This window comes from Leptonychotes weddellii, chromosome 11, assembly GCF_054177405.1.
Source record: "Leptonychotes weddellii isolate Sample4059 chromosome 11, ASM5417740v2, whole genome shotgun sequence".
NCBI classification, from domain to species: Eukaryota; Metazoa; Chordata; class Mammalia; order Carnivora; family Phocidae; genus Leptonychotes; species Leptonychotes weddellii.
Window position 1 is genome coordinate 12816880 of NC_138379.1, and position 20379 is coordinate 12837258.

The following is a 20379-nucleotide window of genomic DNA, read 5'->3' on the forward strand; positions in this document are numbered from 1 at the left end:
AGAAGCAGACTCCCTGCTGAGCAGGGAGCCCAATGCGGGACTCGATCCTGGGACTCCAGGATCATGACCAGAGCTGAAGGCAGTCGTTTAACCAACTGAGCCACCCAGGTGCCCACATGGACACCTTGTACCCTATTCTTCCCTTCTTTCTTTATCCCCAAATAGGCCTCATTTGCCGAACACTCCTTGAGCCATTGAGCTCTGCCTTTATTAAAACCCTGGGGAACCTTTGGATAGTGATAGAACATACAAGACCTTCGGAGACAGCTTTGAGCCCATGATGGGGCTGGGAGCTGAGGCAGGAGGCTGGGGCAACGAGTGCAAGCAGCTGATACCCTAGGCACCCTGAGTCCCCACGGCGTGTTAACTAGAAGGCTTGTAAGAGCTTCCTTGCCTGTGCCCAGGTACATGTATTGGACCGACTGGGGTGCTAGCCCCAAGATTGAACGAGCTGGCATGGATGCCTCCGGCCGCCAGGTCATCATCTCTTCCAATCTGACCTGGCCTAATGGATTAGCCATTGACTACGGGTCCCAGCGGCTTTACTGGGCGGATGCTGGCATGAAGACGATTGAATTTGCTGGTCTGGATGGCAGCAAGAGGAAGGTAAGCGTGGTGTTAAGGCATCCTCCCCCAACCCCGACAGCCTCCGGGGCAGCACTCCCTGGCCAGCAGCTAGGAGGACCCAGGCTTGATGGGACCAGCATGAGGGGTGTGCTCTTCCTTTGAGGCTGTGTCTGCCCTTCAGAGCCGAGGAGGCTGGGTGGGGGATTGTTGCCTGGTGATGAAGGGAAGCTAGGGCTTTGTGTAGATTGTGGTGCACAGACCTTCCTACTAACTGTCACAACTGACACTATTTAATCACCAATTGCCTCCTGGACCCGTGAGAGATCGTTCTCTTTGTTTTTGATGTTGTTTATTGGTATAATTTCAAATCTACAGAAAAGTTGTAAGAATTGTCAAATCGGTGAACCATTCTCTTTCTAACCACACAAATACACACACACGCGTGATTATTTTTCTGAACCGTCTGAGATTAAATTGGAAACATCCTGCCCTTGACCCCAAAATATTTCGATTTCCTAAGAACAAGGACATTGTCTTAAGTAATCACAGTGCAATGATCAAAATCAGGAAGTTTAACATTGATACACTATTACTGTCTAATTAACAGTCCATATTCAGTCTCACCACCAATTGCCCCAATAATATCCTTTATAGCTTTTTTTTTTTTTCCTTTTTTTCTTTCTGAGGCCAGGATCCAATCCCAGATCACAACTGTGTTTAGTTATCAGGTCTCTTTAACCTCTAACCTGGAACACTTCCTCATAATTATTTAACCCATCCAGTCAAGGAAATAAGTCCTTTCTATGTCTTTGTTGAGCTTTGTATTTTTAAAAATCAAATGCCAGTTATTTTGTAGAACGTCCCTCAATCCATCTGCTGTTTCCTTAGATTCAGATTATGTGTTTGGGGCAGGGGTACTACATTAAATAAAGTCGTGTCTCATCAGCAGGCACAGAGGTCAGCTTGTCCCTTTACAGTGAAAGTAACTTGCCGTGGGTAAGATGGTTGATTAAGGTGGTGTCCACCGTGCAGTTGCTGTTTTTCCTTTTGGAATTAGTAAATAATTTGTGCAGAGATACTCTGAGGTTATGTAAATCATACATGATCTTTTACTATCATCACACAACCCTTGGAGCCAGGCGCCGTCACGATCATATCACAGATTGGCAAACCAAAGCTCAGAGAGATTTTTTTTTTTTTAAGATTTTATTTATTTGTTTGACAGAGAGAGACACAGTGAGAGAGGGAACATAAGCAGGGGGAGTGGGAGAGAGAGAAGCAGGCTTCCCGCGGAGCAGGGAGCCCGATGCGGGGCTCGATCCCAGGACTCTGGGATCATGACCTGAGCCGAAGGCAGACACTTAATGACTGAGCCACCCAGGCGCCCCGAGATTTTTTTTTTTTAATCAGAGAGAGAACACAAGCAGGGGGAGTGGCAGGCAGAGGGAGAAGCAGGCTTCCTGCTCGGGACTCGATCCCAGGATGTTAGGATCATGACCTGAGCTGAAGGCAGCCGCTTGACCGCTGGGCCACCCAGGCGTCCCTCAGAGAGATTTTATAACCAGCTCTTGCTCAAGGTCGCACAGCAGGTGGTAGTGGAGGGACTGCATCCTGACTCCACATGTGGAGGTGGCTCCCTCTTGATCGCCACTCTGTACTGTCGCACCTTGCTGGGGGATGACACAAGTGCTGGGGCCCCCGGCAGGTGCTGATTGGAAGCGAGCTCCCCCACCCCTTTGGGCTAACCCTGTATGGGGAGCGCATCTACTGGACTGACTGGCAGACCAAGAGTATACAGAGCGCTGACCGGCTGACAGGGCTAGACCGGGAGACCCTGCAGGAGAACTTGGAGAACCTTATGGACATCCACGTCTTCCACCGCCGGCGGCCCCCAGGTGAACAGCCCTCGGCCCACCGTGGCTTCTCCTCAGCCTTCCTTTGCCGTAGACCTCCCTACTGACCCCTCTCCTCCTCCCTACCCAGTGTCCACGCCATGTGCTAGGGAGAATGGAGGCTGCAGCCATCTGTGTCTTCGGTCCCCAAATCCAAGTGGCTTCAGCTGTACCTGCCCCACGGGCATCAACCTGATGCCTGATGGCAAGACCTGCTCACCAGGTAAGTTGGAGCAGCACAGGCCAGGATAGAGCCTCTCCAGAGGGGCAGTGGCTCTCTTCCTTCCCTGTAGGTGGACTCCAGGGTGGGCTAAGAAACTGTGGGTCCCAGTACTCTGAGAGGCATAGGAAAGACCAAGAAGTTTTAGAGAAAAGGAGAAGTCCAGGATGAGGCCCAAGGGACCAGGTAGACAGGATCATAGGCGGAGTCTAACTTGTTCTTATGGGGTCTCTATGCATTTTAGAAAAAGATGCTCTTTTCTCAGATGTTTTGCTTTCAGTATTGGAAAATTGTCATAATACACTGATTGGGTTAGAACAAGTCACTTTAGTTCTATCTGCCGAGAGCTGGTATAATAAATATTAAAACATATGTGCTCTCCAATGTCATGGTCCCTCCCTTGGAAGTGGCACTTTGTGAGTGTACAACTTATGTGACAGTTGGAGGGTCCCAGAAGCAGGGCCTGGCTGCCCAGATTAGAAGTTGATGTTTCTCCCTAGGGGATGCTACGTGCCAGGCTGCATTTGAACCCTAACTTCCTTGGGAATTTGAATGAGAAAGGATCTGTGAATCGGCCCTCCCTGGGTGTAGGGAAAGCCCTTTCACTTAACATGAAGTTTTTTAAACCTCACGGTAAAAGTTCCTGCAAAGTGCAAAGAGCTCTCATTTATGACTGTGTGTCAGGCCCAGTGCTAAGTGCTTTCTACACATGATCTCTTCTAATCCTACGGGATACCCTGTTATCCCCATTCTACAGATGCTGAAGCTGAGGCTTGAACAATTTAAAGAACTTGCCCAGGATCGCATCACTAGAAACTAACAGAGACGGGGCATGCACTCCCGTTTGCCTTACTCCAGATCCTCTTACTGGCTACACTAGGGTGACTGTCCTCTTTCCTTTTGTCCCCACCTGAGCAGGCATGAACAGTTTCCTCATCTTCGCCAGGAGAATAGACATACGCATGGTCTCCTTGGACATCCCTTATTTTGCCGACGTGGTGGTACCTATCAACATTACCATGAAGAACACCATTGCCATTGGAGTAGATCCCCAGGAAGGTCCGTGTGGCCCTCTGTCCCCGACCCACTGCAGCTGCTCTTCTTCCTCTCCTACCACCTTTGCTTCCTGCTAAGAGCCTGGGGCTCCCTGTTCCCTCTGGCACAGCCCTGCCCCATCTCTGTAGCACTTTCTCTTTGGTAATGAGGGCACGGTTTGGGGCCTTGCTTCCATCTCTGCCGAGAACATTCCTGTTACTATATTTCTGTATCTCCCTTGATTTCCTCTGCTCAGGAGTAGAGGACTCTCTGACATGCCCTGGTGTCTCAGGGCATGGGTCAGCTATGGGTGGCCCTCTGGGAGAGGCGAGGGTCCAGGCTGAGCTAAGCCTTCCCTTTCCAGGAAAGGTATACTGGTCAGACAGTACCCTGCACAGCATCAGCCGTGCCAATCTGGATGGCTCGCAGCATGAGGACATCATCACCACAGGTGGGCCTTGCTCCCAGCCCAGGGACCCCCTGTCTGGCTGCAGAGCTGGGGAAGCATCCCATCTGTTTTAAGGCAGGAGCCAGTGTGTGCTCTTGACTTCCTGCAGGGCTGCAAACCACAGATGGGCTCGCGGTGGATGCCATTGGCCGGAAAGTGTACTGGACAGACACGGGAACCAACCGGATTGAAGTGGGCAACTTGGACGGGTCCATGAGGAAAGTGTTGGTGTGGCAGAACCTTGACAGCCCGCGGGCCATTGTGCTGTACCACGAGATGGGGTGAGAGCCAGCTCCGTGGTTCGGGGCGGCGGGGTGGGCCAGCTCAGCTGGGGAAGAGAACAACGAAGCGCAGGCGTTCCTCACAGCAACGCGGAGACTGACCTCGCTGGGGCTGTTCCGCTCTTTCTGACTTCCTTCAGGGGGGTAGGACAATGTAGCGGTAAAGGGTACGAGCCTTGGAGTCTGAAATCCAGGATTCAACATTCTTTACCATTTCTTAGCTGCATCTGTCACTTTGGGTCCCGTTTTTAACCTCTCATCCTCAGCTTCCTCACCAGTAAGTGGAGGTGATAGTGAAAATGTATACCTCATGTTCTTGTGAGGATTAAGTGAGAGAATCCATGGAAAATTCCTTTTTTAAAAAATTGTGGTAAAAAAAAACAACGTAAAATTTGCCATCTCAACTGTTTTTAAGTGTATAGCTCAGTAAAGTCTATGCACATGATGGTGAAACAGGTCTTCAGAACTTTCTCGTCTTGCAGATCCGAAACTCTAGTCCCGTAAACGACAACTCCACATTTCGCATAAAATACTTTTCACAACATTTGGCATGGGGTCAGTACTTCCAGTATGTAGGAGCTACAGACGTAGCAGCGAGTATTTTTCCTGGCCCAGGTTCATGTACTGGACGGACTGGGGGGAGAACGCCAAGCTAGAGCGGTCTGGAATGGATGGCTCAGACCGGACCGTGCTCATCAGCAGCAACCTAGGATGGCCCAACGGGCTGACTGTGGACAAGGCCAGCTCCCAACTGCTCTGGGCCGATGCCCACACTGAGGTGAGAGTCCTGCTCCTGTCACTTCCTGGAAGCCTGGGAAGACAGGAGAGGGACTGTTCAGGATCTCTACTCAGGACTCCTTGTCTACTCACAGCCATCCCCCACCCTGTCCTTCCTCCACAGCGAATTGAGGCTGCCGACTTGAATGGCGCCAGCCGCCACACCCTGGTGTCCCCTGTGCAGCACCCATATGGCCTCACCCTGCTTGACTCCTACATCTACTGGACTGACTGGCAGACCCGGAGCATCCACCGTGCCGACAAGGGGACCGGCAGCAATGTCATCCTGGTCAGGTCCAACCTGCCAGGCCTCATGGACATCCAGGCCGTGGACCGGGCACAGCCACTGGGTGAGAGGACCCCTAGGGCGGTGAGCCGGACCTGGCTTTCCAGGGGTAGCTCGGCGTCCGAGATATGTCCGGAGCACAGAGATTCTTTTATGATCTCAGAGGCAAGGACCTCCCTAAGCCCCCTTCCTGGATCAGGCCGTGTTCCGTCTGGGTGTGGCTGGGACTCCCACTGCATGATGCCGTCACCTTCCAAAGACCTCCTGAAGGGAGACATACCTGCTCCTTCTCCCTCATCCCTGCCAGGCACCAAATTCTGTCACTTAGAACAGAGGAGAACCAGGCACAAGAAACTAGGGCCTTTCTAAGCTTCCCACAAGAATCCAGGCTGGGTGTCAAGGCTCATGCGTCTCGCCTCCCCAGGTTTTAACAAGTGTGGTTCGAGAAACGGCGGCTGCTCCCACCTCTGCTTGCCTCGGCCCTCAGGCTTCTCCTGCGCCTGCCCCACTGGCATCCAGCTGAAGCGAGATGGGAAGACGTGCGATCCCTCCCCCGAGACCTACCTGCTCTTCTCCAGCCGAGGCTCCATCCGGCGTATCTCACTGGACACGAGCGACCACACAGATGTGCACATCCCGGTTCCTGAGCTAAACAATGTCATTTCCCTGGACTATGACAGCGTGGATGGGAAGGTCTATTATACAGATGTATTCCTGGATGTTATCAGGTATGAATGTCCCTGAAATCTCCGGAGGACGCAGACCTATGTCCCATCCCTGATGGGGTGAGGTTATGGTTCATGTTGACCTCTAAATAGACTGAGTGATTTGGTAGTTTGGATAGTGAGTTCTGATCCTGACTTGTTCGCTTGTCATTTACAACAGAGTTCAGATTTGGGTTTGTTGTTGTCGCTGTTGTTATTTCTAGATTAATAGAAGCCTAGTATGTAAAACAAACGGATAGTCAGGCTATTGGGACCTGGAGCCTTTACCCCACTATTGGGCCCTGTGGGAGCTCTAAGCATCCCCTAAGACTCATTGATGAGTAGGCCATGTAGCTAAACCACGTATCTGTATTATAATACAGGAGCCCTGGACAAATGCCAGGGCTTATGGTTGTTCACAAGGTTGTATTTTGCTGTTTTAAAAATATTTTTGTTTTATTTTACTTTTTATTATTCTTTCAATTTCTTTTATCCCATCATAACTGAGGAATGTGATGCCCTGCCACTAGTATGAGGGGTTTATGATGGCAGAGAAAGAATTCTCTCGTGTGAAAGAATAGGGTCATTCCCCTTTGTTCTCCCTGAGGGGCATATTAGAATCTCATGCTGGAGGCGCCTGAGTGGCTCAGTCGTTAAGCATCTGCCTTCGGCTCAGGTCATGATCCCAGCGTCCTGGGATCGAGCCCCACATTGGGCTCCCTGCTCAGCAGGGAGCCTGATTCTCCCTCTCCTCCTCCCCCCTGCTTGTGAGCGCTCTCTCTCACATAAATAAATAAAATCATAAAAAAAAAAAAATCTCATGCTGGGAACAAGTGGGAATATGTAGTTTAGAGAAGTTCCCTAAGTGTTTGTGACATACCCCCATCCTGTGGTTGAATTCCCTGGGGTAGGACTAACGTAAAAATACACAGGTAGATTTTGACAAATTTGCCTTTCTTATAATTACCACCTAGCAATCCTTATCTCTTCCCTAAGGTATATGGGGAATTACTAACCTGTCTTCTGCAAGACATGGGCCCAAACACCTCCTATTTATAACAGGAAACACTCTGTCCTCCCAAGAATTTGTTTATTAATTCTGCTAATATTTTGAGTACCTACTGTGCTAGAGGCTGAGGAATGTACTGATTGATATGTGGTCTCTGCCCCTATGGAGTTTATAGTCTAGTAGGGATCTAATTATAGGAACATGGATTAAAGGGGTTTCAGTCTAGGGGTGACTGGCTGGCTTAGTTGGAGGAGCATATGACTCTTGATCTTGGGGTCATGAGTTCGAGCCCCACATCAGGTGTAGAGATTACTTAAATAAATATACTTAAAGGGGGGGCAGTCTATCTTTGGTCAGTCGGGTCAGTCATCCAGCCCTGGGCTGTTCCCTCAGGAGAGCAGATCTGAATGGCAGCAACATGGAGACAGTGATCGGGCGTGGGCTGAAGACCACTGACGGGCTGGCAGTAGATTGGGTGGCCAGGAATCTGTACTGGACCGACACGGGCCGAAATACCATTGAAGCATCAAGGCTAGACGGTTCCTGCCGCAAGGTGCTGATCAATAACAGCCTGGATGAGCCTCGGGCCATTGCCGTTTTCCCCCGCAAGGGGTAAGTTTATGGCCAGCAGAGGAGAGACCCAGGGAAGAAGGGCCTGATGAAGAGTCCCTTGGAAGATGCCTATGTACTAATGGTGTCGGTGTGTCCCCCGTATTCTCTCAGCCTCTGGGTGCCATCTTCCCATGCTTTGGTGATGATGGCAGTGTTGTATCTCAGGTACCTCTTCTGGACCGACTGGGGCCACATTGCCAAGATTGAGCGGGCAAACTTGGACGGCTCTGAGCGGAAGGTCCTCATCAACACAGACCTGGGTTGGCCCAATGGCCTTACCCTGGACTACGATACCCGCAGGTGGGAACCCTGTCCCAGGAGATTCCTGGAAATTGAATGGGCAGAGGAAAGGATGGTGGAGATTCAGATAGTGAAAACAAAAAGATAGAAAGCTCCTTGGTAGGTAAGGAGGGAAAAAAGCAGCGAGAAGGATGAGGGGACACATTCTTAGAGCAAGCAAGGGTTGCTGAATCGGGCCCTCAGTCCTCAGGTGGATTTTGTTTGTGTGGTTTACATGTTTTTGATTTGAGTGTCTTTAGCAGAGCACATCCTGTGGCTGGACCACAGGTCCCATGACCCCTTACCCGTTGGAGGGTGATTTTTTTGTGTTTGTTACTTTTCTGATCCCTTCACTCATTGGAATTTGCAACTCCTTGTCTAGATAAAAAATGCTAGAGGGCGGGAGAAGGGGGTGAAAGGGGCTTTGAAGCAGCCAGCTTCCCTTTCTGCCCCCAGAAGAAGGGAAGGGAATCAAAGTCACCTGGAGAGTCGGGCTAGAGAAGAGGAATACCTTCTTCCTTCAACCTCAGTGAAGTCCTTGTAGACCGAGATCTCTTCTTGAAGAGTGTTCATAAGAATTTGGGCTTCGATTCTTGGGATCAGATGAGCCTGGAGGGTGACTCCTCTGAGGTCACAGCTCTCTACCCCACCCCTGACAGCTCTGACCCCCCACTTGAGTCACCAACCTCCCCTCTTCAGCTTTGGAACTTGCAGTGACCTCTCTCATCAAGGGTGGTTTTTGACGGCCTACAGCCCCTGCTGGTTCAGCTCAGGAGGGGGACAGATAGCTCCTTGGGGGGAAGCTTGGCCTTCTTGGCAAGCATTTTGAGCAGCCACCTTCTCTCTTTTCCTTCACAGGATCTATTGGGTGGATGCACATCTGGACCGGATTGAGAGCGCTGACCTCAGCGGGAAGCTACGGCAGGTGTTAGTCAGCCATGTCTCCCACCCCTTTGCGCTCACTCAGGTACTGGCTCAGGAGAGAGGTAACTAAACCTCCTTGATGGGCGGTGTTTCCTTGGGATCCCAAGTTGGCAGCCTCAACCCTAGTTGCTACGCGACAGGTGTGCTACCGAAGCTCATTTTAGGGGTGTTTCCTGTACACTGAAGCCTTGCCGCCATGTGCCTGCTGGTCCTGTCCCACCACCCCACGTTCTAGCGTTTGAGGAAGGGGCTCGAAAATGTCAGTTCCTGGGCCCTGGGAGATGAAGACTCTGCTTCATGAGCGTTGGGCCCAGGAATGTGCATTTTAACAGGTTCCCTAGTTGATTCGAGTGCTGTGTTTCCAACTGCTGAGCCCAGACAGCTGGCTTAGCGACAGTAGGGTGGAGTGGCTACGAGCCCGAGTTTTGAGGCAGCCAGCCAGGTGGTATGTGTTTATTGAGAGCCTCTAATCTGCCAGCTCCATGGGTTCAAGCTCTGCCTGTATCATTGAACAAGTGCAACTTCGGACAAAAGACTGAACTTCTCTAAGCTTCACTTACCTATAAATTAAGTGAGTTTAATAGTGGTGTCTTCCCGAAATATACGTAAAGCGTTAGCACACTTATCTGGCACTCAGTGCGTGTTATTTTTTTTTTTTTTTTAAAGATTTTATTTATTTGACAGGGAGAGACACAGCGAGAGAGGGAACACAAGCAGGGGGAGTGGGAGAGGGAGAAGCAGGCCTCCCGCCGAACAGGGAGCCCAATGCGGGGCTCAATCCCAGGACCCTGGGATCACGACCCGAGCCGAAGACAGACGCTTAACGACTGAGCCACCCAGGCGCCCCAGTGCGTGTTATTTTTAATCATTTTAATTATCACTGGCTGTCATTTTTTTTGTTGTTGTTTTTATTTTTTTTTATTCTTATGTTAATCCCCATACATTACATCATTAGTTTTAGATGTAGTGTTCCATGATTCATTGTTTGTGCATAACACCCAGTGCTCCATGCAGAATGTGCCCTCCTCAATACCCACCACCAGGCTAACCCATCCTCCCACCCCCCTCCCCTCTAGAACCCTCAGTCACTGGCTCTCATTTTTGAGTTCTAACCCTGTACGATAATTCGGGGAAGGGAAAAAGGAAGACCTGCCAAGCCTGGGGCCAAAACAAGGATTCTCAATCATTTAAAAATCTTTGTTCTTTTTTGACTTTCCACTTATCTGTATTGTGCATCGTATCCTACCAGCCAATAAGATTTTGGCTCTACTTAATGATAGGCTCCCCCCACCCCGTACTCCAAATGTAAAACTACAGGATGATATTGAATATGGTTTTTCAATCTCTAAATTTCCCCTGGGATTTCTGATATATACCCGGAAGCAGGAGGGGAACCACCTTCTCTGCTCTCCCCACCCCTGATCGAGAATCTCGGGATCACTGCATTAAAAGGCAGCTTCCCCAGGCGCCTGGGTGGCTCAGTCAGTTAAGCGTCTGCCTTCAGCTCAGGTTATGATCCCAGGGTCTTGGGATCGAGTCCCGCATCGGACTCCCTGCTCCTCAGGGAGCCTGCTTCTCCCTCTGCCTCTCTCTCTGTCTCTCATGAATAAATAAATTAAAAAAAAAAAATCTAGGGGCACCTGGGTGGCTCAGTTGTTAAGCGTCTGCCTTTGGCTCAGGTCATGATCCCAGGGTCCTGGGATCAAGCCCCACATCGGGCTCCTTGCTTGGTGGGGAGCCTGCTTCTCCCTCTCCCTCTGCCTGCCCCCCTGCTTGTGTTCTCTCTCTCTGTCAAATAAATGAATAAAATCTTAAAAAAAAAAAAAAAATAGAAGGCAGCTCCCCCCAGAAGTAACCAGAGGATTTGGGCCGGGACTCTAAGTGAAGGGCCCAGAAGTGCCGGGACCTTAGAAGGACCCCTTGTCTCCAAGTTACTCCTAATTTACTAGGTATAAGAACTCATTTATTCATTGAGCCACGCAGTCAACTGACTGAGGATTAGGTGTTAGTGCTAGAAATTGAGAGATAAAAGAAATACATTTTTGTCCTTGAAGAACTTAATCTTACATGACAGACACATAAGCAAATGATCATAGAGTGTCAAGACTCATTTGTAGAAGGCACAGAACAGCATGGAGGAGTGAATTCTGTATGGATTGGGGGAGATGTCCTGGATAGTACCATACTGGGGGACACACGGAAGTTGGCGTGCTGGACAAGAGAGGGCATTTCAGCAGAGGGAGAGCACGTGCTGAAACACAGAAACGCTACTGGGGTCAGACTGTTGAATAATGTTTACTCTTTATTGGGTTTTCCTGTTGAGTAGCAGGACAGATGGATCTACTGGACAGACTGGCAGACCAAGTCAATCCAGCGTGTGGACAAGTACTCAGGCCGGAACAAGGAGACAGTGTTGGCGAATGTGGAAGGGCTCATGGATATCATTGTGGTTTCTCCTCAGCGACAGACAGGTGGGCTCCTGGGTCCTGAGCCTGCTTCCTCACCATTGGTGGGGTGGTTGGTCTCCCCAAGGACTCTTAATGACCAAGACAATTAGACTCACAGGAGAGCCTTGTGGTTCCCATTTTAAGACCCTATACCTTTGTCAGCGCCATGTGGTTATACCCCTTCTGCCCTACTGCCCCTAGGCGTGAGGTGCCCTGGAGCTCCTCCTTTCTGAGAAGTGTCAAATTGGAAGACCCGATTCTGTCCCAAACCAGACACTCATCCGCTTTGCCTCTAGGGACCAATGCCTGTGGTGTGAACAATGGAGGCTGCACCCACCTCTGCTTTGCCAGGGCCTCAGACTTTGTGTGTGCCTGTCCGGATGAGCCAGATGGCCGGCCCTGCTCCCTTGGTGAGTTGGACTGAACGGCCCCCTGGAACAGCAGAGCCCTTAGAGCAGCAGGGGATCATCAGCCTCAGCTCTGTCCTTCTCGGTGGGAGCCCCCTCAGGGGGTGTTATAGCAAAGTGACTGGGAACAATGAGTTTGAGCTTTGCAGTAGCACAGACCTGGGTTTGCCTGGCTTCTGGCATTTCCTGGAATGGAATTCAGGTCTCCTGGTTCCCTGACCCCTGCTGTGGCCTGTGTACTGCTGTCTTTTCCTGACCTTTGTGGACCAGCTAGCCATCCAGAGCTATTAATATTGGAACCCAAATCCATTTTATTTACAGTATGAAGAGCCTCTAATGAGGATGCCTAGGATAAGGGCAGCTAGAAGATTGCTTTGTCAAGTGTCCCAGGTGTTCCTCTTGGATCATATGTAGAGATTTGGGGCTCCAGGGGCTCACTCCAGTCCTTTTTCTCTCCAGTACCTGGCCTGGTGCCCCCAGCTCCCAGGGCTACCAGCCTAAGTGAAAGGAGCCCAGTGCTACCCAACACACTACCTACCACCTTGCGTTCCTCTACCACCCGGACCCGCACATCTTTGGAGGAGGTGGAAGGAAGGTAAGTGTATTCAATATGGGATTCAGGGCTCTTTTTTCCAAATCACCATCCCCCACCAGCAGAAGACCACAGTCTTAGCTCACTCATTCTGGTACATGGGAGGTAGAGCACGTCATTAGCCACCAGTCCCTGCTCTTTGAGGCTGGAGATGGCATTTTGACTTGTAGATTGTTGCAAGTGATTTTCTTTTTAGCTCTGAGGGCAAGAAGCTTTAAGTGCAACTTTAGAGAGAGATCACTCAGGAGGAGTTTCTTACATGGCATTCCTCCTTCCTTGCTGTGACGTTTGTTCTCACATAACCTATTTAGTATATGGTCTGTCCTACAGTTTACTTAGAAGCCACCAAGTCATAGTGGTCTCTGGGCTGTGGCTTTATGACTTGGAACATCCTCAAGGATGTGATGGCTTTAGCTTATAATGACCTCAAACACATATGCACATATGTGTGCATGCGTGCACACACCCCGTTATTAAATAAGCCAGCATAACCATGAACAGTTCTCAAATCAAGTATAAAATATTCTATTTAATTAAATTGATGGTACTATCAATTTAAGATGCATACTGAGAGTTTCAACTGAAAACATGACCAACATCAGTCATGAGATGCCATTGATTATGACACATTCCTGTTCCAGAGGTGTTAGACTATAGAATAAGGTGGATTAAACATGATGTTACATTCAATTTAGAGAAATTCTTTTTTTTTTATTTATACTTTGCAAAAAAAAAATAATCTGGAAATACAGATGGGAATAAAGAAGAAATAAGTACCCATATACAGTTACTCTAAATATTTTTTATTTGATATGTGTATAAATTGCAAAATGATTATCACGGTGAGTTTAGTTAACATCCATCACCACACATAGCTACCAGTTATTTTTCTTGTGATGAGAACTTTTAAGATTTACTCTCTTAGCAACTTTTAAATGTAGAATATAGTATCGTTGACTATCGTCACTATGCTGTACATTATCTCCCCAGGACTTACTGATCTTATAACTGGAAGTTTGCACATTTTGACCACCTTCACTCATTTTATCCATCCCTGCTACCTCCCACCTCTGGCAAACACCAATCTATGAGTTTGGGTGGTTTTGTTTTTTTTTCGTATTCCACATATAAGTGACATTGCACGGTATTGGTCTTTTTCTGTCTGATTTATTTCACTTAGCATAATGCCCTCAAGGTCTATCCATGTCGTCACAAATGGCAGAATGTCCTTTTTTATGGCTGAGTAATACTCCATTATATATTGGGGCACCTGGGTGGCTCAGTCGGTTGAGCATCCAACTCTTGATTTCAGCTCAGGTCATGGTCTCAGGGTTGTGAGATTGAGCCCTACATCTGGCTCCGTGCTCAGCTCAGAGTCTGCTTGTCCGCTCCTGTGCTCCATCCCCCACTCACACTCTTTCTCTCAAATAAGTAATAAAATCTTAAAAAAAAAGAAAAAAATTCCATTATATGTATACCACATCTTCTTTATCCATTCACCCATCAGTGGATACTTAGGTTTTTTCTATGTCCTGGCTATTGTAAATAAGGCTGCAGTGAATGTGGGGGTGCAGGTATCTTTCCAAGATAGTAATTCAGTTTCCTATTGTTAAATTTTGATATCTGTCTTTCCAGGCATCTTTCTATTAAGACATTTTTTCCATTGTAATATACTGTCTCTTTATTTTTAGTATCAACTTTAGCCTAAAAAGATAATTGATTTCAATTCTGAAAGCAGAAACATGATAATAATCCCAAATGAGAACTCTAGACTCATGTCTTGAAAATTATAAAATTTGTGTGGTGCCTGGATGGCTCAGTCAGTAGAGCATGAGACTCTTGAGGTCAGGGTCATGAGTTCAAGCCCCACTGGGTGTAGAGTTTACTTAAAAAATAAAAAGAAGGGGCGCCTGGGTGGCTCAGTCATTGGGCGTCTGCCTTCAGCTCAGGTCATGATCCCAGGGTCCTGGAATCGAGCCCGACATCGGGCTCCCTGCTCGGCGGGAAGCCTGCTTCTCCCTCTCCCACTCCCCCTGCTTCTGTTCCTGCTCTCACTATCTCTCTGTGAAATAAATAAATAAAATCTTCTAAAAAAAAATAAAGAAGAAGGATGGCTTAGTCAGTTAAACATCTGCCTTCGGCTCAGGTCACAAACCCCAGGTCCATGGATCAAGCCCCGTGACAGGCTCTCTGCTGAGAGCCTCTCCCTCTCCCTCTCCTTCTGCCCCTCCCCCTGCTTGTGCCCTCTCTCTCTCACTCAAATAAATAAAATCTTAAAAAAAACTAAAAATCAAAATCTGAGAACTAGAATTGGCATATTAAAAAATACGCCAGAACAGACTAAAATTATAAAATTTGCACATGATCAAATTCATTCTATTTGCCCCATTTTCTCTTTTTGGAAATTTATATAGAAAGGCAAACATCCAGATATAAACATGCATCTTTCTTACTAACTTCCAGGTACTATCAATCACGATTAATCTGATTTTCTTTAGGATAATTTAGAAAACTTTTGAACCCCATCAGATATTTTCTAACGGTCAAAGTCTATTTGAAGACTCTGTATCTTGGTTTCAAATGTTCTTGCAAATAGCTTTTCTCTAGCCTTTTAGGAGATGCCTTTAATTGCCTGTTCATAATGTGCCACAAAGAAGTTACCTTCTTAGCATTTCAAGTTGGTTCTCTGAGCCCTCCCTCTGGATGTCTTGCATATTCCCTTGTGAAAGAATGGAGAGAAGAAAAACAATTTTTTTTCAAGGTCTCTTTTGACCTTGTGATACTCTGTATCCAATCAGAGGTTTGCTTGGCTGGTAGCTTCTTCCAACTCATCCTGGTAGCTTAATAAATCCTACCATTGGTATCCTTAGTGTTCTGTCAGCAGGCTTCTGGCTCACTTCCAAACCTGCTTCTCCTTTTTAGAGGAATCTTTTTTAAAGAGTACGTATTTTAAAACCCATTTAAACATGGGGCGCCTGGGTGGCTTAGTCATTTGAGCAGCTAACTCTTGATTTCGACTCAGATCATGATCTAAGGTGGTTAGATTGAGTCCTGCATGAGTCCTGCATCAGGCTCTGCCCTCAGCAGGGAGTCTGCTTGGGATTCTCCCTCTCCCTCTGCTCCTCCCCCCACCCACTCATTTTCTCTCTCTGTCAATAAATAAATATATCTTTTTTTTTAAGATTTTATTTATTTATTTGACAGAGACACAGTGAGAGAGGGAACACAAGCAGGGGGGAGTGGGAGAGGGAGAAGCAGGCTTCCCACTGAGCAGGGAGCCCGATGCAGGGCTCGATCCCAGGACCCTGGCATCATGACCCGAGCCGAAGGCAGATGCTTAATGACTGAGCCACCCAGGCACCCCCCAGGACTTTCCCTCTTTCCTAGAGGAAGGCAGGATCTTTATCAAATACAAGTGGCCTTCACATTCAGTTTTCTCTGCCCCACAGATGCTCTGAAAAGGATGCCCAGCTGGGCCTCTGTGCACATTCCAATGAGGCCGTACCTGCTGCTCCAGGTGAGCCCTGAGTGCCCAGCTGTTTTGACAAAGAAGATGTAAGGAATCAGAGTCTCCACTCATAACTTCCAGAACCTTCATGGGGACTCTCTGGGGTTGTTGAACCCATGTCTCAGAGTAAATCCATAGAAAAGTAATAGTAGCTGGCTACCACTTACAGAGTACTTTCCATATGCCAGCCATTTGTTAAGCTTTATATATGTGTGTGCACATACACACGTGTGCATATATGTATGTGTATGTACACACTCAGGTTTCACTGCCACCAGGCTATGAGCAATTTATTATTTACATTTAGCCAATGAGAAAACATAGGCTTCAAGTTAAGCGTCTTACCTTAAGTCACATGGCTAGTAAGTAGTGGAATTGGGAATAGAGACGTTGGCAGGCTGATAAGTTTCTTCTCAGTCCCCTACCCCTGTGGCCTCTTCCCTGACTGTCCTCAGATGGTGTGGCATCCAACCCCTAGCAAAGGAGCCCTCCGTCTTCCAGCTGGAGGATTGTCATTGGTCCCCGCCTAGCCTCTCTCTGTTCCTCCTAGGGGAAGGACTTCATGTCAGCTATGTCATCGGTGGACTCCTCAGTATTCTGCTGATTTTGGTGGTGATTGCAGCTTTGATGCTGTACAGGTAACTTCAGCCTCATTGCGGGGGGCACGTTTCCATTGGTCCTCATTAGCACGTCAGTGATTTCCGGAGGCTCCACATCTTGCTGATCCGACCTCTGACCAGCCTCACGTCAAGATGGGTCCCTGGTCGGAGCAGCAGAAAGGAAGGGTAGAACCTGAATCCTGACTCTTCTTCGCCATTCACAGCCTGAGCAGGTTCCTCACGTTATGACCCAGCAGCCCTTGGGACTTTCTTCATAGACTGGGATGCTGAGGGCACGGAGGTTTATTCCCAAGGTCACACAGTAAGAGGCAAAGCTGGGACTGATGCTGGCATCTCTGCTTTTCCACTACTCTACCTCATCTCAAACCATGGAAATTGGAAAGGCTTTTCTCCTCACATAACCATGGCTTCTACTGCAATATTGTTTGACATACCATTGCTCAGTAGGGATCATCCTGGGAAGGTGGAGTGTGTCGTTTCCAGTTTAGAATCCTCTTTTTATGACCTTCTATGTATTTTCCCCAAATGCTTTAAACACAGCTTGCAGCAAAAATACCAGGATTTTGCTATGCTGCTGTAGCTCCTGCTAACAACAACAACAACAGTGCTAATAATAATAGTAACAGTTACTATGTAGTGAATATGTATCAGTGCCACAACAATGATTGTAATACAGGTATTATTATTCCTCACTCTACAGATGAGGATCTAAGGCTCACAAAGTTTAGATTGTATCCACCAAGATCCCAGCTAGTGAGTAACAGAGAGGGGATTGACACAGATCTGTCTTGACTTGGTATATTAGCTGTCTATTGCTGGATAGCAAACTATTCCAAAACTTAGCAACTTAAAATGACAACCATTTATCATCTCACAGTTTTTGTGGATCAGAAATCTGGATTCAGCTTAGCTGCGTGCCTCTGCCTCACGGTTCTCTTATAGGCTGCAGTCTGGGTATCGGCCAGGGTTGTGGTCTTATCTCAAGGCTTGACTGGGAAGGGATTCCCTTCTAAGCACGCTCAGGTAGCTGTTGGCAGGATTCAGTTCCTCACAGGCTGTTAGACTGAGGGTCTCAGTTCCTTGCTGGCTGTTGGCTGGAGGTCTCCCTCATCAGTTCCCTGCCTTGTGGGCCTTCCCAAAGGACAACCGACAACATGGCAGCTTGCTTCCCCAGAGCAAGCAGAAGCAAGAATGAGGGAGGGAAGGCAACCTAAGACGGAAGCCACAAGTTTCTTTGGAACTTAAGCTAGCATCCATCACTTTTGTATATTCTGTACATCAGAAATGAGTCACCAGGGGCACCTGGCTGGCTCAGTTGGTGGAGCATGCGATTTTTGATCTCAGGGTTCTGGGTTCGAGCCCCACGCTCGGTGTAGAGATTACTTGAAAATAAAACATTAAAAATAAAATAGAAGTGAGTCACCAGATGCAGCCCACACTCAAGGGGCAGGGATTCAGAAGGTGTGAGGACCAGGAGGCAGCGATCACTGGGGCCATCTTAGAGGCTGCCTACCACATTTGGGTTACAACTTCCCCAGGTATCAGGGTGCCTGGGTGGCTCAGTTGTTAAGCGTCTGCCTTCAGCTCAGGTTGTGATCCCAGGGTCCTGGGATCGAGCCCCGCATCGGGTTCCCTGCTTGGCGGGAAGCCTGCTTCTCCCTCTCCCACTCCCCCTGCTTGTGTTCCTTCTCTCACTTTGTCTCTCTGTCAAATAAATAAATAAAATTAAAAAAACAACAACAACAAAGAACTTCCACAGATATTACCCCCATAAAGATCTGAACTAATTTCTCATCACCTTTCCTCCTAAAGACACAAAAAATCCAAGTTAACTGATCCTGGAATGGGGAACCTGACCTACAGCAACCCCTCCTACCGAACTTCCACTCAGGAAGTGAAAATTGAAGCAATCCCCAAACCAGCCATGTACAATCAACTGTGCTATAAGAAAGAGGTAAAAATTAAAATTTATATTCAAGGTGGGGTTTTGTTTTTTGTTTTTGGAGGGGGGATGGATATGCTCCAGTTGCCTGAACAGTGAGGGATGCTGGGTAGTCCCATCTACCATTTTGGAAGTTACAGTGGACAGAAGAACTGAATCTGTATGGGATTCTGGAGAGATCTAGACTATCTAAGGGACCAGTGCTCGCTTCGGCAGCACATATACTAGACTATCTAAGGGACCAGCTTGAGGGATCTTAGTGAGAGCAAGGTTAGTAAGCAGATTCCAGAAGGTCTAGGTCTGAAAGCATGTGAGTGTGCACCTCCCTGCCAGGAAATAGTTTCCCCAACTAGGTTTTCCCTCCTGTAGCCATCATTCCCCTGCAGAGGGGCTGTACCCCTCTGAAGCACCCCAGATTCCAAGACAACACCCCAAAAACCCGAGAGCTCCTGGACTCTCCTTTTTCTAACCTCTGATCGAAGCTGTTGGCACCTATGGCTGGGAATGGCTGGGTTTTTTTCCTATTCTTCCTCTTATCACAGAGTCTTAAGAGATTTTTCTAGAATTCTGAAGGTTTACTTGCTTTTGCTCTCTTAACTCCTTTGTTGCTTCAGTGAAAATTTATGTGCTGAATGTTTAGGCCTGAAAAATACTCCCATTTCCACAAGGGACCAGTATCCTGCAATTTCAGATCTTCCTAGTCTAATATGACCCCTGCTTTTTCTAAAATCCTGTAACGTTTCATCAGAAATCATATCCCTTATGAAACCCTAATTGGTCACTCGCCTGGCCTGTCTAGCAGAGTCGACACTTGCCCTCACCTCTACAGGGCTCCCATGCATAATAAGTACATTTTACATAACAGTCACATGCTTTCTGGATCCACGAATTTCCATATTAAAAAAGCTTCCACTGGAAGCTAAAACTCCACCTGCAGGGCTAGTTTGCAGTTTTAGGGATGGTAGAGCCCTCCTCAATTAGGTATCTTTGAGAGAAAGACTCCTGAGTCTTAGGTTCCTAGAGTGTTTGATGCCCCAGAGAAGAACCATCATAAGGGTCCTAGGTTAGACCTGAAAAGTGTGACCTCTTTCTTCTGTTGTGTGCTTTTCCTCAGCCGCTCTTTCACCCCTCTGACAGTCTTTCACCCTTTCTCTTCTGATTTCCTCCTGATTTCAGGTACCTGTTGCGGTGTGTTTGGAGAGGGAAGGGTGCCCCCCCCCTGAATTGCCAGTGCCATGTCCCCTACCTCTTCCTAACCTACCCAGCGTGTCTCTGTGATGAAGACACTGCATGGCTCCGTCTAATCTGGTGCTAATTTCAGCTCGGAGGGTGTGATGTGCGTGCACTTGTGTGCTGTCTGTCTCTGCTCTGCGGAGGATGCTACCACTCCTAGAGGGCCATCATCAAAGTCTCCTGTTTAATGTAGGGGCTCAGTCAGGAGAGCGTGCAACTTTTGATCTCAGGGTTGTGAGTTCGAGCCCCACGTTGGATATAGAGATGACTCCAAAATAAAATCTTTAAGAAAAAAATGTAGGGGCTCAGTTAAATATCTGTGGAGTTGAGTTGTTACTAAAATAGAGGAGCACTTGCAGAACTCTTGGCAGGAACACCATCCCAGGACAGAACCTAAGCTATGGCCCGTTTTCTCCTGGTACTGGTGGCATGTTGGTTGGTATCCCCCAGAAACCAGGAGTAAGCCTACCCTTTGAGAAATCCATAAAGGGAGAAGTCTGAGTAGAACTTCAGGCTGTCCTTGGACCAATCCCAGGTTGCTTGGGAATGGCCCCAAGGCTTGTGGGAGCAGAGCCAGAGTAACCTCCCCAGAAAGG

General features: G+C 48.0%; 1 protein-coding gene across 1 annotated transcript in view; it reads left to right on the forward strand.

Moving 5' to 3' along the window:
- The window catches only part of LRP4 (LDL receptor related protein 4), a 50587-nt gene that overhangs the window by 27061 nt on the left and 3147 nt on the right, over positions 1 to 20379 (forward strand). Inside the window, exons 20-37 of the mRNA XM_031024628.2 lie at positions 405 to 606; positions 2273 to 2462; positions 2551 to 2682; positions 3598 to 3738; positions 4079 to 4165; positions 4272 to 4443; positions 5059 to 5221; positions 5345 to 5570; positions 5931 to 6234; positions 7613 to 7831; positions 7997 to 8131; positions 8969 to 9077; positions 11361 to 11505; positions 11778 to 11891; positions 12348 to 12483; positions 15930 to 15997; positions 16539 to 16626; positions 18421 to 18562. Of these exons, the coding sequence (XP_030880488.2) occupies positions 405 to 606; positions 2273 to 2462; positions 2551 to 2682; positions 3598 to 3738; positions 4079 to 4165; positions 4272 to 4443; positions 5059 to 5221; positions 5345 to 5570; positions 5931 to 6234; positions 7613 to 7831; positions 7997 to 8131; positions 8969 to 9077; positions 11361 to 11505; positions 11778 to 11891; positions 12348 to 12483; positions 15930 to 15997; positions 16539 to 16626; positions 18421 to 18562 (2773 nt within the window). The remainder of the gene's footprint in view (positions 1 to 404; positions 607 to 2272; positions 2463 to 2550; positions 2683 to 3597; positions 3739 to 4078; positions 4166 to 4271; positions 4444 to 5058; positions 5222 to 5344; positions 5571 to 5930; positions 6235 to 7612; positions 7832 to 7996; positions 8132 to 8968; positions 9078 to 11360; positions 11506 to 11777; positions 11892 to 12347; positions 12484 to 15929; positions 15998 to 16538; positions 16627 to 18420; positions 18563 to 20379) is intronic.